Genomic DNA, 16,369 nt, shown 5'->3' with positions numbered 1-16,369 from the left:
AGACACACAAAAGGAAAATAAAATCTTTGTGGAGAGTCCTACAAATCTGGCTTACAATGTTCAGGCACTCATGATTGATTTGTACATTATCAGGGCTGGAATGACAAAATTTGCCACAGCAGCTTTTGGTTCCGACGAGTCAAGTACTGGTTGAAAATGTTAATAGTTACCTGGTCAGACGCCAAAGTCCTCATCAATTTAGCATCATTCACACATGCCACTTCCTGGAACAATTGAGGTGCAGAGCATGTGGGTGAGTGAAGGTCACCCACCTAGTAGGATCAGATGGAATGTAATTGATTTGTCAGTGTTCTTCCCCCACTTAGAAGCCAAGTCAAGACATGCAGGTATTTGTATTTGCTCATGGAATGGATGAGCGGACATGTTGATTCAATTTATGGAAGTAGAAGGCATCAGCACTCTACAGTCATCCAGCCGACTGGTTAATGAACGAATAACATTGTAGTATATGAGAGAAATACCGCTGACAGACAGAAAACTTAAATACAAAATTTATTTACAATTTACAAAATAGTTAAAACACTATAAATAACGTCTTACATGAAGTACTGAAGGCGCTTGTTATTATTAACCCATTTACAATACAAAAATAAATCAACTACAATGTCGGTATACTATTGAGTAACAACTTTTCATTGGACAAGTATGCAACATCACATTTTTAATGCCGCTAGTGTGTTGAAGATTGGATATGTGGGTGTTAAGGAGTGGGCCTTGTCCACCATGCATGTTTCAGTGGATGGACAATCCGCTGGAGTACACATGGTGGAAATCCCTTTGGTAACCCCTCAATCAATTATGAGAGTGTAACTTTTTTTTCTACCCTTCACAAGGCCTGTACTTCACTTTCTTGCATGAGTATAGCTATGAAGACTTACAGGATGGGTCCCAACCTAGGAACTATTAATACCAATTACAAAAACTCACCAGCGTATGGTCGGCACCTGGAATGGCCACCACCTGGATTGGTCACTGTCATACACCCGATGCTACAATTACAGTTGTATATCATGGTATTTCCTCTCACTGATCAGTTTCTGTGTCCTTGTGCTCCCCTTACATGCACAGACTATTGTGTGGATTGGGCCCTAGGGGAAATATCTCATGAAATGGAGGCCAGCTCTCATGTCTGTTTGAGACTCCCACGTCAAGTTAAGATCCCTCGGGGAATTATAACTACTAAATGCGGCCATGCAGGTTCATACTCTGACTGAGGTAGAAGCATGTTGTACTGGTTTCAGGGGATGCAGCAATTAATCAGGCTGATGAAGGCTCCATTTCTGTAATAATGGCTCTGCCTACCATCAAAACATGGCCCTAGAAGGGCCTTAGGAACTTTGTCCACCCAACTCTTAATTTGGTAAAATAAATGTTGGAGCACTTTGTATACATTTCTGAAATGGCAAGTATACGATTGCATTTGGAGACTTCCTTCTATATATTTTCAGGTATGTGCATCTTTACATTTATGCACATTTATATTTTTACATTTTATTTTTCATTTTGAAAAATACTTGACATATTTACTTAAAACCACAAAAAGCACTAAAAATCAAACAAAGGTCAATTATTAGTGCCTTCATTCAGACTTACTGTTGATCTGTCCAGTCTTTCTTTTTATGGCCTCTGCTACTGCTTCAAAATGGGAAAATTACATTTTTGAATTCTCCCTCTATAAAATCGCGTGTCTCCCCTCCTCTGACAAAAGTCTGTCAAACTTTACTTTTGTGCAGTTTTGTCAAACAGGGCCAAAGTTATTACCCCAAAAAACCTCATATTAACTAGCCAACTTAAAAATTAAAATGAGGTGCTATTACTGCCCTGTTGTGATCGCCTAATTTTCTACAAGGCTAGAATGCTAACCCGTCTTCATGTTGTACGTGTCGTAAAACAATGTGTAATCTTTATACCCTAAAGGTTACATTTGTAATTGATTGTTTTACCAAATGGGTCCCACTTGAATAATGTGGACTGTGGTATAAAAAGTTCATTCTTGAAATGATGTGGAAGTTGAAAAACTGCAAGTGGACCCCACTCTCATTCTCACTGCTGACACTCATTCAGTGCCAGTAGGTGGAAATAGTCATGTTATTACACCTATTACAGTAATAAAGTTATAGAGGCACCAACTTTCTAGCCAACACAGCAGAAATACAAGATGTAATCACTTCACATAGATATACATTTTACAAACACAAAAAAACTTTCTGCTCATCCATGCAAAAAATGGTGTAACTTGCCTTCGTGTTAGATCACCATATAAATACATCCTTGTCATATGGAAATATCACTCACTTGATGCATTTGAAAACAACTGTTTAGAAGATAAGTTGAGGCATAAAACGGGAAAATATTATATGTACATTTCACAACTGTGACATGCGACTTAATATCCCCTACGTTTTTTTCATACACATCCGTCAGAAGACCTGCTCAAAGTGATTTGAGTCTGTATTTGAATTCAACGTCATGGGTAGGCTGCAAAATACCAAGGCCTGCTCGTGATTGGTCCAACAGGGGCAACTTCACGTTCTTGTCAACGAGTTCCATCTCAAAATAGGAGACCAACAAACACAAAAACTGCTTGATCTCATGGACAGCGAAGAACCTTCCAGGGCACTTTGTTACTCCTGAACCAAAAGGCATGTAGTAGTACTTCAGCTTGCGCCCCTTGTAGTAGAAAGTGGTCTTCTCTCTCCCGTTCTCATCCAGGAATCGGTCGTATTTGAAGGTCTATAGGGAAGAAAAGGCACAGAGATATGAGTTTCGATATTAGTGTTGGGGCCTATGTATGACGCTGTCATTGTAGGCAAGCTAAAGCTCCAGAGATGGGCATCTGATATTTTAATGGCTACTTACCAATGGGTCCTCATAGACTTCAGGGTCTAGATGCACCATTTGCGGGTAAAGAGCTATGATGTCGTCTTTGCGGATGTTGTACGACTCGTTGCCGTCCAAGTGTAAAGCAAAATCCTCTTTGGCAACTCTTATGTTCATGGAAGCACTGGAGAGCCTCATGGCCTCCTTTATTATACTGTCTAAAGAAACAAAAGGTGACACTGTAATGAAGAGTGCAATCTTCATAGTGCAAACTAACAAGAGCCGGCTCACTGGTTCTGTGCCACGACTACCTGTTTCAGTGTGCTTTAGCATCGGTTTGAATTGACAGTAAAAAGTAAGCAGACCTTAACTTAAGAAAATGACTTTTTCCCCACTCTAGCAACTGTTTTGCACCAGAAGATCCACAGTTGAACTGCCGACTAGTACAATTCCTGTTACTGATGGCCGAAAAATGCCGGCTTGTTGAGGTAGGGGCTCTCAGCACAAAACAAACCAATAGCTGACTCAAAGCACTTTGTAGATATCATTCCAGTTCAAGCAATATTTGACTTTTTATGTATGGTCTTACAGCACTTTAATTTTAAATTGATCCCTGATGTAGGGGTTCATCTCATCACTGAGGGCTTTTCTCCCAGTCACAAATAATTTTATACCAAGACAAATTTAAAAAACTCAACATGCTCATTTCAATGGACTCCCATCTGCCCACACAAAATGTTATCATGTTAAAAGACTTTTAATGCTATGTTTCTTATGCAATGGTTTTAAGTAACTATGCTAATAAAATATGAGTTGACTCAGTGGTGACTCCTCCTCTATGGCGGGGGAGTGTTGCCCCCCCAAAAGATGGCAGGAAAATTAAAACAATACTTGTTTTATTTCTCCTTTCCTGCTGAGTCTTGGGGGCAGGGTCTGGGAGGTGACAGCGCTGAGGAGAGTGGTAGTGCACTCTCCTCACTGGGCATGATCGTTTGGCTGGCTGTCTCAGGTCGACCAAACTTTCATGGGCGGTGAAGCTCTCCAACCCCCACTGCATTGCTGGGTTGGAGAGAGCAGGCACAGACTCCCAGTCTGTCCTGGAGTGCTAATCAAGGGTGTTCAAGGCAATCCTGAAGCGGCTGTCATTTGAGAGCAGTTTCAGGATTGGCCGCAGGGCATTCTGGGAGCCTGTGCCTGAAGAAGAGGAGCAGAGGAGTGGGACGCGCGAAGCGGCCGGATGAAGGTACACTAATTAAATGTTTTTTTGTTTTTTTCATTTGCTCCCCTCCCTTTGCGACCCCTAGGCCCACCTCCTATACGACTCGTCCCAAACACTGGCCGCTACTGACCTAACTTAACCACCCTAGGCACTGTGAATTAATTTAAACACATATCATTGCCATTTTTCTTTGTAAGACAAGAACTCCTCCTCTAATGGGATAGTATGAATCAAGAGCTGTTAGCACTAAACAAATACCTGTAGGGCTCTCTAAGACCAATGCTCCTCCCCTGGAAGGCAGTGTTAACTTAGACAAGTTGTCTACAAATTTTCAAGCTATATTAAAACTCATCAATTTCTTTATGTGGTAGGATAATACAGTACACCAGCACTTTTTAAAAGTGCATGTTCCTGATTGTTAACATATGAGTCAGAGTTCACCACTAGTTCAGGCAAAAGTGAGATGACTGCAGTCTACCCCATAGAGAAGTGCCAGAAATGTGTGAGTAGAGCAGCAACACTGTTTGAATTTTGCCCAGGTGCAGTTGCTGTGATAGATCACATTCCCCTTTAAAGAAGGGGGCTTCATCATACAGTTATTTTATCATAAACATAAAGCTTTCAGATAAGGGCATGCTTACCTAATACGGGCATATTTTCCAGTTGTTCACGTGTTAGTGAGATATGTTTTCCATCCAAGCTGACTTTTTGGCCTGCGTTCTCTAACACTCGATGTACCTCATCTGTGGCAGCTCTCAAAGCATCTGGGTTTCTAAAATAAAAGAATTCAATCGTTGGAATAAAGGAAACATGTATATCCAAATCTCGTGGCTCATATTTTTGCTGACGTGCCACTTACAGTGGTGTGAGGGAACAGTTTTCTGCACCAGGAATTTCCTACTGAGTGGCTCTTTTCATGAAAGTATGAGAAAATAGTTTGTGGAGTTTCTAATAGTGGCATACATTGTTACATCAATGGGTTACCACATGTTTTGCTGAACCCTCTTACAGATATTAACTTGCACCTGAACTATGTAGGTGGGCTTCAGTAAAGGAAAGCCGTATCCTTATGTAAAGGCATCAAGGACTAATATTAAAGGGTACAAAATCAAGCAATGATTATGCTATTTTTGTAAATTGATTTTTATCATTGGTAAAGATCATCTGATGGAAAATCAGACATCAATTGACATTAGAAATAAAATGGCCACATTTTTGGAAGAATAATATGAACAGGGAGCAATGTAAATGTTGTTACAATTTGCCACATCTTGTCTAATTTGGAAGATAGTTGCTTACCTTATAGTGTAGAGGAGACTCCAGAAAGTGGCGGGCAGCGTGTTAGCTTGAGAAGCCCACAGTAATGCCAGATGCGTTTTTGCTTTTCCCATATCATCAAATGTGGAGAGAGTGTCGTTCAAGAACATTCGGAGTGATATCAGATCTGACATGTTGTCCCTTTTCCTCAGGTTCTCATGGAGCAGGCCTTTGGCCAGCTTTTCACGTGCACTGTAGGCTGTCTTGAAAACATGGATTGGGAGACCGGCGACGAGTGCTGGAAATATTTTATCAAATTCCTTAAAATTTTCTAGAGCATTGAGGATAAGTGCCCTCTGTGCTTCCAGCCTTGCAGCATTCTTATCACCTTGAGAATTGAGCTCTTTGCCAAAGAGGGTCAAGTAACCAGATTCAAACATCACTCTGTAGCAAAAGGCATAGAGCCCATCAGCTTGCCACTCCCTGGAAGCAACTTTAAGTGTGTTTGATTGCAACATGACAAGCTGAAGGTTCTCCATCATGTTTTCGATGAGTGACCCAAGCGAATCCCCCTGCAATGTTTTGATGAACGTCTGGTGTAAATTTTCAGTGGTATATCCATCACTAGGATCCATGCTGTTGTGTCCAAAAGCCTGTCATAAAAAATTATCATAAAATAAATATTGCAGCTATTTTTATACTCACTGTGAATACTTAACAATGCAATGTTATTTACAACAGAACCCATACAAATATTTTCCATGATGGTAGAATAGTTTGTATTAGAGCTAATCACTAAACCTCATATCTCAGTTTTAAAGTAGTGAGTTTGTTGTGGCATGTGGGTGTGCTTGTGTGCATGCACCTGTGTGGGTTGTGAATGAACATAACTAGACATAGCAGTGGTAAGGAGGCCAAAATGAAGCAGGGAGACATGTAGAGGGTTCCCTGTTAAGAACAGGGTGGCAAGTGGACACGGTAGCCATTATCTATTGTGGAGGTCCATTGGCAGGGGCGACTCCTCTGTGGGAGCAGAGGAGCTTCGCCCTGCCAACTAAAATACTCCCAAAAGACAGCTCCAGAGATGAAAAATAAAATGGTAAATTTAATATTTTACCATTTATTTTTCATTCATCCTTCCTGAACTGAGGGTCAGGACGGGACGGGGCTTGCTGAGTGGTAGCAGCAGGGAGGAGCGTGGGTTGCCTGGGCATTTTTCAAAGTGTTCATTTCCCGTTAGCCAAATGTTAACTGAAGAAAGCACCAGCCCTGAGTGCTTCAGGGCTCATGCTTCACACCAATGTTGCACCATGCTATTTATAATACCTTTTTTTGAAAGCAGATTTATTTGTAAGAAACAATTAAGACAGCCTCCATGCCTGGACTGTGAACAAAATCAGTCCAACTGCAGGAGACAGTGGCTAGAATGGGGTTGTGGGACTTTCGTGGTTGGGCCATGGCAGCCCTTACTGTGTCCCATCCTGGGGAAATGCCAGAGTGGCAGACTAGCCAATCCACCTATTTTTAAAACTTTGTGCTTGACCGTGAACAGCTGCCAGTATCAGGTAGTTGACTCAACACCTGAGGGCTTTTTTAAAAGTCCCTTGCGTTGTCGGTACGTCACTTCTTGTGATGCACCAGCAGCACATTTTGGTGCCCCATATTTACAAGGACACGAAAAGATCCCTGTGTGGCTTTTTATGTCCTTGTATATACAGCATAAATAAACAACAAGATCCACCTCTAAGAGGTTTCCTGTCAGCCAAGGTATGACAGGCATACACAGTATTTGTTAAAATACCCCTCACACACCAAAAGGGCCCTTGGTGTCATGCTTCATCATCGGGGTCTTCCCGCCCGCTGCGGGAAGGGGCGTGCTACGACTCGTCAAGAACAAGGTGAAGTCTGGATTCTATATTAGCAGGAAATTAAGGCAGGGAACTGATATGCAATGCATTAAAAACAGGTGAATAAAGAAATCTTGTAAATAAACACTTTCTGCCTTTTGTACGTCATTTAAGAAACTTTCATTGAAATGCATTTATTTTACTGCATGTTTTATGAAGCACTAATTTATTGCGTTCATTGCTTTTAACCAATCTGCATTTCGAAAGAGTCTCGGGGAAGGTTTTCCTCCTTTTCTCAACTCTGTTGAATAAGTCTCTGTGGAGAGACCAAGGATTAAACGCAGGGCCGGACTGGGAACAGAAACCGGCCCTGGAAAACTGCTCAGCTGCCCCCCCCACCCCCTCCGGTGAGGGGAAGTGCAGCCGAGCAGTTTGCAAGGGCCGGTTTCGGACGATTATGTTACAGGGGGCAGAGATTGCCGACCCCCGGCAACAAAACCGGCCCCCGGGCGCCCGAAACCCGCCCCCTCCCTAGCGGCCTACCGGGGAAACGCCCGGTGCCCGCTATGGCCAGTCCGGCCCTGATTAAACGATCATTTCTGAACTTTGCGAATTACCTTCCAGTCCGCCTGATTAGACCAGCACTATGACAAAGCTTCCTTAGCTGCCAATGTCCTCACCTGACACCTCTTATAAAAAACATTTGCCAAAAAAAACAATAATTTTAACAATGCTCCTACATGCTATTTTGTTGCACATAACGTATGTGTTGTGTACAAAGAACTCTCCTAAAGATAAAAGAGATCTGTCTGAAACAGTGCTTTATTTTTAAAATAATAAGTGGCAAAGCCCAAGATATTTATAAGATGGCCACTGAAGTTGCACCACTAAGGGCCCCGGCCAGCACTGCAAAATATCAGCACCAACATCTGCTCAACCTCACAGTCCTGCCAAGGTGTCAATTTGGACAAATCTAGATGATCTAAATCTAAAAGAATGGCCTGACCACTCTGGTATTAATATTTTTGTAATCTGATATTGAATTGTTAAACACTTTGATCACATGCTTTAAAAAAAAATAGACTGACAGCACCGCCTTGTGGTAGACTATCAAATATATGATGGTGTCATAAATAAGTGCCGCCAAACACCAGCGCAAATTAAGCACTAGCCTCAACTGTTTTCTGTCACTTTAATATGAAGCACCTTATTCGTTGGTAATCAGTTTTAACTGGCAGGCAATTAGACGTATGAATCATCATGATCTGCATCAAGATTCATATGCCACCAGATTTGGATTGCTACACCAATGATGAGTTGCAGAGCCTGCAAGATCGAAGGGCTGACAGCCTATGCCATTAAAGCAACATGCCGCTCCATGCCCTGTAGCTGCTATAGCATGTGTACATGGTGCCCACCGCAGGCCCTGCAGCCCCTCCTGCGCAGGGGGAGACTCTGTGGAGGGTTCCCTTCATTTGTGTTATGCCATTGTACGCGCATTTTACTCATACACACTGACAGGGCTGTATTTTCAACGCTCCATGCTTCTCCAGACTACAAGACCTGAGAAAGTATACTTTCCCCAAATCTTCAAGGGCAGGAGTTAGAAAAGTCAATTATCTTGTCCTCGAATACCTGCTCGTCTTTCCATGCCTCCCCAATCCTTTTTAGGGGAAGCATGGACATATGGCAACTTTCAGGAAGCACGAACAGACGCTGAGCTCCTGTTGGAGCATCTGCCTGCCTCTTGCTTTTCTGTTCCATGATGACAATGACGTGTGACACTCAAGTATGTCCTCATGTAATGCAACTGGTGCTATGTAAAGCTCTCTGATACCCGAATCGGGTCAAGTTCCCGCTGTATAAAACTCTGTAAAAAAATAAAACAATAACAAAATAAGAAAGTGCTACTGTACCTTTGCAGAGGTCGAGAAATGAAACTTCTTCCAGTCGAAGTGTTTCCCCTGGCGGATCACTGAATGGTAGGAGAAAGGATCCGTCAGGAAGTGAACGAACTTCCCTGCCAGCTTGCAGGTGAAGATTTGACCGAACTTCTTCTGGCGGGTCCGGAGGAACTCGAGTGGGTTGGAACCGAACTGCAGCGCGCACCCCAGATATGGAATGACCCCATTCTCCACGGGGGGCTCTTCTGGGCGCCTGAAACATACAAAACAAATCTTATTTATAGTTTTCAAATGACTCAGATTGATTACTCGTTGAGTTGCGATTCACCTAAAACACTTACTGTACAATGTTATGTCTCTGAGACCAGGCTCAGAGACTCCAGGGTTGGGCTGTCTTCCTACTCCCGTGTGAATACACAGTTTGGTTTCTAAATTTATTTTTGTATTTCAATTCTTTATTACATTTTTAACAATATTGGGCAAACATTGATCATTAATCAATTATCTGCACAAAAATGTAAAATGCCAAAACAACAATATGTAATATAAACAGGAATAACACAAAACAGAAAGGAAAATAGCATAAGGAAAAACAATACAAGTACAGCAGTAACGTACAAAGATGATCTGTTGATACATCACATTTTAAATTATTACAAGAAAGAGAAATGGTATGCAAATAATGAATAATATAATTATTGAAATCCATATGCACTAAGGTACAAAAAACAGACACAATCATTGTACACCTATGAAGGGTCCCCATGTATTATCAAACTGATGTAGATTCTCACTTAGTTTAAAAATAATTTTCTCAAAGTGAGACACATCAAACATATCTGCAAGCCAGGAATGAAGTGCTGATATAACATTAGTTCTCCCAAAATTTCAAATAATAATTTTAGCTAGACTGAGAGCGGTGGAGAGCCATTTGAAGGTATGAATGGAGATATGTGGTATTTCAGAATTATTGTGTAAAAGTAATAAACATTTTGTGAGAAAGAAGTTAAGAAAATAATGTACTCTTTTTCTTTGATTCCCATCACAGCCAAGTGAAGATTCTTATGCACTTCTAACACACACTGGGAGAAGCTCACAAGAAGGACAATTCATGTTAATGTCTCCCACTATTCACACTCAGTAGCGGCTCCTGGAGGGAGTGCTGCGGGCGGTGGGCGGTGGGCTGGGCAGGGGATGGGTAGGGAGGGGGGTAGTAAACTCCGGCATACGGCCGAACGGTGGAAAGTTCATAAATAAATAAATAAAACGAATTGCATTGCGCACGCTGCAATGCCAAATGGTGATGCAGTGCACACAATGTAATTTGTTTAATTTATGTATGTACCTACCTCTGTTCAGCCGTATGTCAGAGTTTACTACCCCCACCCCACCTCACCACCTAACAGCACTCCCTCCAGGATCCGTTACTGATCAATTTGTATATATCAATTCTGTCTATGCTGCATCCAACACTACAATTCCCAACAGCAGGTAGTGGAGCAGCACAGGTGCCACAGAATGTAATGCAAGTATGGTAAATGCCTGCATCACCATAGTTTAGTAGTGAAAGGCAGTCTAAATTGGCATTCAGTATGCCACTCATACGTGTATTCCTTGACATCAATACACTGACTTCATTATTGATAGCCATGCCGTCAGTGGCCTCGCTTGTTTCTAGGTTCCTGTGTTGGGACCCAGGTGTGGCTGTGGCATTGAACCCCACAATATTTCTGCTACTCCTGAGGGCACTTGGTAGCAATGAGGGGTTGTTTATAGCACACTTTGGGAACGGAACTACTTTTATGATCTGCCTCACATTCCATTTCAAAGCAATCCGCCCCCTTCCAATCTGCTCCACTCCAATCCAAAACAATCTGACCCACTCCAATCCAAAACAATCGACTAAATCCAATCCAAAACAATCTGCCCCAATCCATTCCAAAGCAATCTGCCCCACACCAATCCAAAATAATGAGCCCAACCTCATTCAGCCCGCTACTATCCAAAACAATGTGTCTCATTCCAATCTGCCCCAAACCTCAATCCAATCCAGTCTGCCCCACTCCAGTCTGCAATACTCCCATCCAAAACAATACGCTCACTTCAATCTGCACCACTCAAATCCAACCCACTACAATCCAATCCACTCCACTCCAATCCAATTAATCACACACCAATCCAATCCTCCCCAATCCAGCCAAATCCAACCTACCCCATTCCAATCCACCCAACCCCACCCCAATCCAATCCTTCTCAGTCCATACAACCCAAGTCCAGTTCACCCTACCCTACCCTAATCCAACCCACCCCACTCTAATTAACCCCACTGTATTCAACTGCACTCGATTCCATCTCACTCAATTCCACCCCACTCCAGTCCACCCCACTCCAGTCCACCCCACTCCAGTCTACCCATCTCCAATCCAATCTACCTCTTCAATCCATTTCACCCCACTCCAATTCATCCCACCTGAAGCCAATCCACCCCATCTCAATGCAATTCACCCCACCCAACTCCAATCCATCCCACTCCAGTCCACCACACTCCAGTCACCCCACTCCATTCCAGCCTACTCCAATCCAAACCAATCCACCCGCTTCAGCCGAATCCAATCCACCCCACTCCAATCTAATCCAGTCCATCCCACTCCAAACCACGGCGCTCAACCGCTGTCCAAACTATCCCACTCTACTCCAATCCACCCCACATTACCTCAATGAAATCCACCCACCCCAGTACAGTACACTGCACTTAATACAATCCATCCAGCCCGCCACACTCCAATCCACTCCACTCCAATGAAATCCACCCCACTCCAATCCATTCCACTCCAGTCAACCCACTCCAATCCAATTCCCCCACTCCACTCCAGTCCAATACATCCAACTACAATCCACCCTACTCCAATCCAATCAACCCCACCCCACCCAACCCCAATCCACCAAACCCCAGTCCTATCACTCCAATCCAATCCACCCACCCCAAACCAATCTAATCCACCCCACTCCAATCCACCTCATCCCATTTCAATACACCCCACTCTAAACCAATCCATCTCGTCCAGTTCACCCACTTTAATCCACCCCACTAAAGTAAATTAAACCCACTCTACCCCGATCCAGTCCATCCCAAAATACTCCAATCCACCCCACTACCTCAATCCACTCCAACCCACTCCACCCTACTTCATCCCACGCCACTCTACTCTACACCACTCCACTCTATGCCCCTCCACTCTCAGCCACTGTACTCTATGACACAGCACTCTACTGCACACTCAGCATCTGAACCACGGAATTATTCTTACCTTCTGCGCGTGCCTAGAATTAGCCAGACACAACAGCACAGCGCCACCACCAGTGCGAATATTAAGGATACGGTCAGCATCTCTCACAGGATGGCACTCGTCTGCTATGGTATGAAGCAGCTGACACGGGCGCTGAGCAGGGTTCAGACAACTGCAAGGTGCCCAGCTGATCCTTACTGTTTATATACCCAATGCGAGGGATGAGTCTGTGGGCGGGCCCCGGATTAGCATACCGAGCTGTTAATTAACCGCGTGCATGTTGTGTGATGTGCTGGTGCTGCCTGATGACACTCTGTGCAAATGCTCGGGAGGTAAAAGTTGGCGCGCGGCCAGTGCGGCCTTGAGTCGGGTCCACAGGCATTCCAAAGTAATCAGAGAGCTGTAATAATTGATAACGTCAAGGTCTACAAGGCAGCGCCTCATTGATCGAGACCGCTTACCCACTTGGCGCTACAGGTGACACACAAAGGCTTAGTGAATGCTATGAATATAGCGTTAGTGGTTAAAACAGAGTAAAATTAAATTAGAAGAATGGTATGACTTTAAATGACTTCTGTACGCTCCACTACACCCCCGCAAACCCCCCCCCAAAAAAAAAATTCCACCTAACAACTCCCTTAAGCTAACAAACCGAGCAAGACTCCGTCAGCCAAGGAAGCCTTTGAAAGTGATCGCCGGACTGCCTTAAAGGCGGCGTCACCGATCTAATTGCAGATGTGCGGACAAGTGTCAATTAGCAGTTGAATTAGATTACAGTGCAGACCAGGAGTTGTTTTACAGTGTAGAACATGCAACTTGGAACGGAGAACTGTGTAAAGCCACTGCATAAAATGGATCACAGCCTAGAACCAGATAATGGAGCAGATTACAATTTAGAACATGAAATGGATTACAATGCGGAACAGGGAAAAACACTTAAATGGATCACAGAGAAGAACCGGGACGTGAAATGGATTACAGTACAGAACATGAAGTAGATTGCAGGGTAGAAGCAGAACGTGGACTCGATTGCATGGAAGAATCAGAAAAAGAACCGAATCACCGAATAGAACCAGAATAAGCAAATGGTTATAGTATAGAGCATGAAATACATTACACAATTGAACATGGAATTATTATTTTATCATTATTATTACATTTATAGAGCGTCTGGTTACACTAACTAGTGTGTCCCCGCGCTATAACTGGCCCCAATTAACTCGGAATGGACAAGAGTGTAGGACAAGCACATGACATTGATCACAGTGTAGAAGCGGAAGTTGCAAAGGCTTTCAGTGTAGAGATAGGAATGGAAAACAGCGTAGAACCAGAGCATGAAATGAGTTACGACGTGGAACCAAAATATGGAATGCATTAAAGTGTGACACAAGGACAAGACTACAGTGTAGAACCAGAACATGAAGTAGATCCTAATGCAGAATCAGCCCCTGGAGTAGATTACAGAGCAGAACTAAACAATGAAGTAGATCACAGCGTGAACTGGCGCTTTCAATGGTTTACAATGTAGATCAGAACATGAACTGGGCTCTATATAAAATACTAGTACTGATAGTAACATCCTCCTGTCGTCTTATTGAAAGCAGCGTAGAACCAGAACATGGAGCGCATTGCGATTTAGAACCAGAACGCGACATGAATTACAGTGTAGAACCTAGAAACGATTGCAATATGTAGCCAAAACATGCAAGGTATAGCAGTGTAAAACCAGAGCATGGAATGGAATACACGGCAGCACTAGAACATGAAAAGGATCAAGGCGTTGAACCAGACCGTTGAACGGATTGCAGTGCAATACCTAGTACCAGAATGGCTGTAAGCCGCAAGAACAACAGAAAAGAGAATGTGCTGTCAATTGTGTCATATAAAAGAAAGGTTGGAATTGAGGAAATGCATGGGCTAATGTATACTGCTTAGGAATGTTAATGTCTTCAATTACATACCGGTAATTGCATTTCTCGAAGTCATTCTCGCTAGCTTGAACTATTACCATGTGAGGCATGCCTGCCTCCTCCCGGACTCACCAATCCCATAATAAGAAAACACCACGTAAGAAGCCCCCACCTTCACCCTCCATATTTCCGATTCTAACCAAGCCACAGAAAAAATCTTAAGTCAGCCTGGACTGAATGGGTGCTTGAGAAGGTATAATGAATCAAGCAAGGGAGAAGGACTTAGTTAGCAGTTGAAGACATTACCTCCTTTTCACTCCCTTGCTTGATTCATTGCTATGTAAGATGTACCCAAACTCAAACACAGGATGACTTGAGCAATCCATGCAGTAAACATTTTTTTTTTAACACAGAAAATCATCCAATAATTCTACATCATAGAAGAAAGTACCTTGGAACTAAATATGTATTTATATTCCCCGCCTTGAGCTATTCTGTGGTGCCTAATAAACGTAGAAGGAGCCGCCCATGCGGCGGCCTGACAAATCTCCTTCGGAGACTCTTTGATACTCCACCGAAAGTGCTAACTTACCTCTTGTTTATCTACCCTGGATAGCCATGCAACAGTTGATGTCGTTGCACCAAGGATATTGTACTGCACAACTAAATACTTATAAGGTCCCAAAAGCGAGACCTTTTGGCTATGCCAATGCTTGTTGTGATTGGTACTCCATCTGTATTTCATCTGTATTTTCGTCTAGAGAATTGTTTTCGCAATATGCTCACCTGGTACAGTCTTGTTGACTGATTTTTTGTACGTTTCCACTTCTTGCTCCCAAACTGTGAAAACCAGGTGCAACATTGGTGCCAGTTGTGGGCTCAGCTCAGAAATTCAGCAGCATTTTGTGATAATAGATATTTGTTTTAACTAGGATCTTGGAGACTATAAGTGTGCTGAAAGTAGGAGTGAACTATTGTTTGAACTACTTGACACTGACCCATATCTGCTTGTGGCTTTTTTTCCTCAGTCTGTCCTGGTGGTGGAAGTATGCACTGATGGCTGGTGGTGTGTGTGTGCCTGGTGAAAGCATGCACTGACAACTGGTGGTGTGTGTGCCTGGTGGAAGCGTGCACTGATGGCTGGTGGTGTGTATGCCTGGTGAAAGCTTGCACTGACGGCTGGTGGAGTGTGCCTGTTGAAAAGGTGCACTGACGGCTGGTGGTGTGTGTGTGCCTGGTGAAAGCATGCACTAACGGCCGGTGGTGTGTACCTGTTGGAAGCATGCACTGATGGCTAGTGGTGATGGCTGGTGTGTGTGTGCCTGGTGAAAGCGTGCACTGACAACTGGTGGTGTGTGTGCCTGGTGGTGGAAGCGTGCACTGATGGCTGGTGTTGTGTATGCCTGGTGGAAGCGTGCACTGGCGGCTGGTGGTGTGTATCCCAGGTGAAAGTCTGCATTGCCGGCTGGTGGTGTGTATGCATGGTGAAAGTGTGCACTGACGGCTGGTGGTGTGTGTGCCTGGTGGAAGCATGCATTGACAACTGGTGGTGTGTGTGCCTGGTGGAAGCGCGCACTGATGGCTGGTGGTGTGTATGCCTGGTGAAAGCATGCACTGAAGGCTGGTGGTGTGTGTACCTGGTGGAAGCGTGCACTGATGGCTGGTGGTGTGTATGCCTGGTGGAAGCGTGCACTGATGGCTGATGGTGTGTATGCCTCATGAAAACGTGCACTGATGGCTATTGGTGTGTGTGCATGGTGGAAGCATGCACTGATGACTGGTGGTGATGGCTGGTGATGTGTATGCCTAGTGGAAGCGTGCACTGACGGCTAGTGGTGTGTATGCCTGGTGAAATCGTGCACTGATGGCTGGTGGTGTGTGTGCCTGTTGAAAGCGTGCACTGACGGCTGGTGGTGTGTGCCAAAGATAAAGTGTGAAAGTGTGCAACGAAAATAAAGAGTGTAAAATAAAGAAAAGAGGCCATTTCTGAGAGTGTTTAACATTATAAATAAAAGATGTTCATATAGAAAAGTGTAGAGTGTGAGACAAAGAGACCAAGAAGGAGAAAGGGAGTAAAATCATGAATTTTGCTAGTAAATTAAAC

General features: G+C 43.6%; 1 protein-coding gene across 1 annotated transcript; it reads right to left on the bottom strand.

Annotated features, from left to right (window-relative positions):
* Positions 1-496: 496 nt before the first annotated feature.
* On the bottom strand, positions 497-12,534 carry LOC147724211 (cytochrome P450 7A1-like). Its single transcript, XM_086965779.1, has 6 exons — positions 12,377-12,534; positions 9,081-9,321; positions 5,360-5,970; positions 4,702-4,832; positions 2,881-3,059; positions 497-2,754 (listed from the first exon to the last, which is right to left on the bottom strand). The coding sequence occupies exons 1-6, from the start codon at positions 12,454-12,456 to the stop codon at positions 2,455-2,457; spliced, it is 1,542 nt and encodes a 513-aa protein (XP_086821905.1). The 5' UTR covers positions 12,457-12,534; the 3' UTR covers positions 497-2,454.
* Between the last annotated feature and the right edge of the window lie 3,835 nt (positions 12,535-16,369).

The sequence above is a fragment of the Lissotriton vulgaris genome, chromosome 4_1 (assembly GCF_964263255.1).
Source record: "Lissotriton vulgaris chromosome 4_1, aLisVul1.2, whole genome shotgun sequence".
NCBI lineage: Eukaryota > Metazoa > Chordata > Amphibia > Caudata > Salamandridae > Lissotriton > Lissotriton vulgaris.
This window is presented reverse-complemented; position numbering and strand designations above follow the sequence as displayed.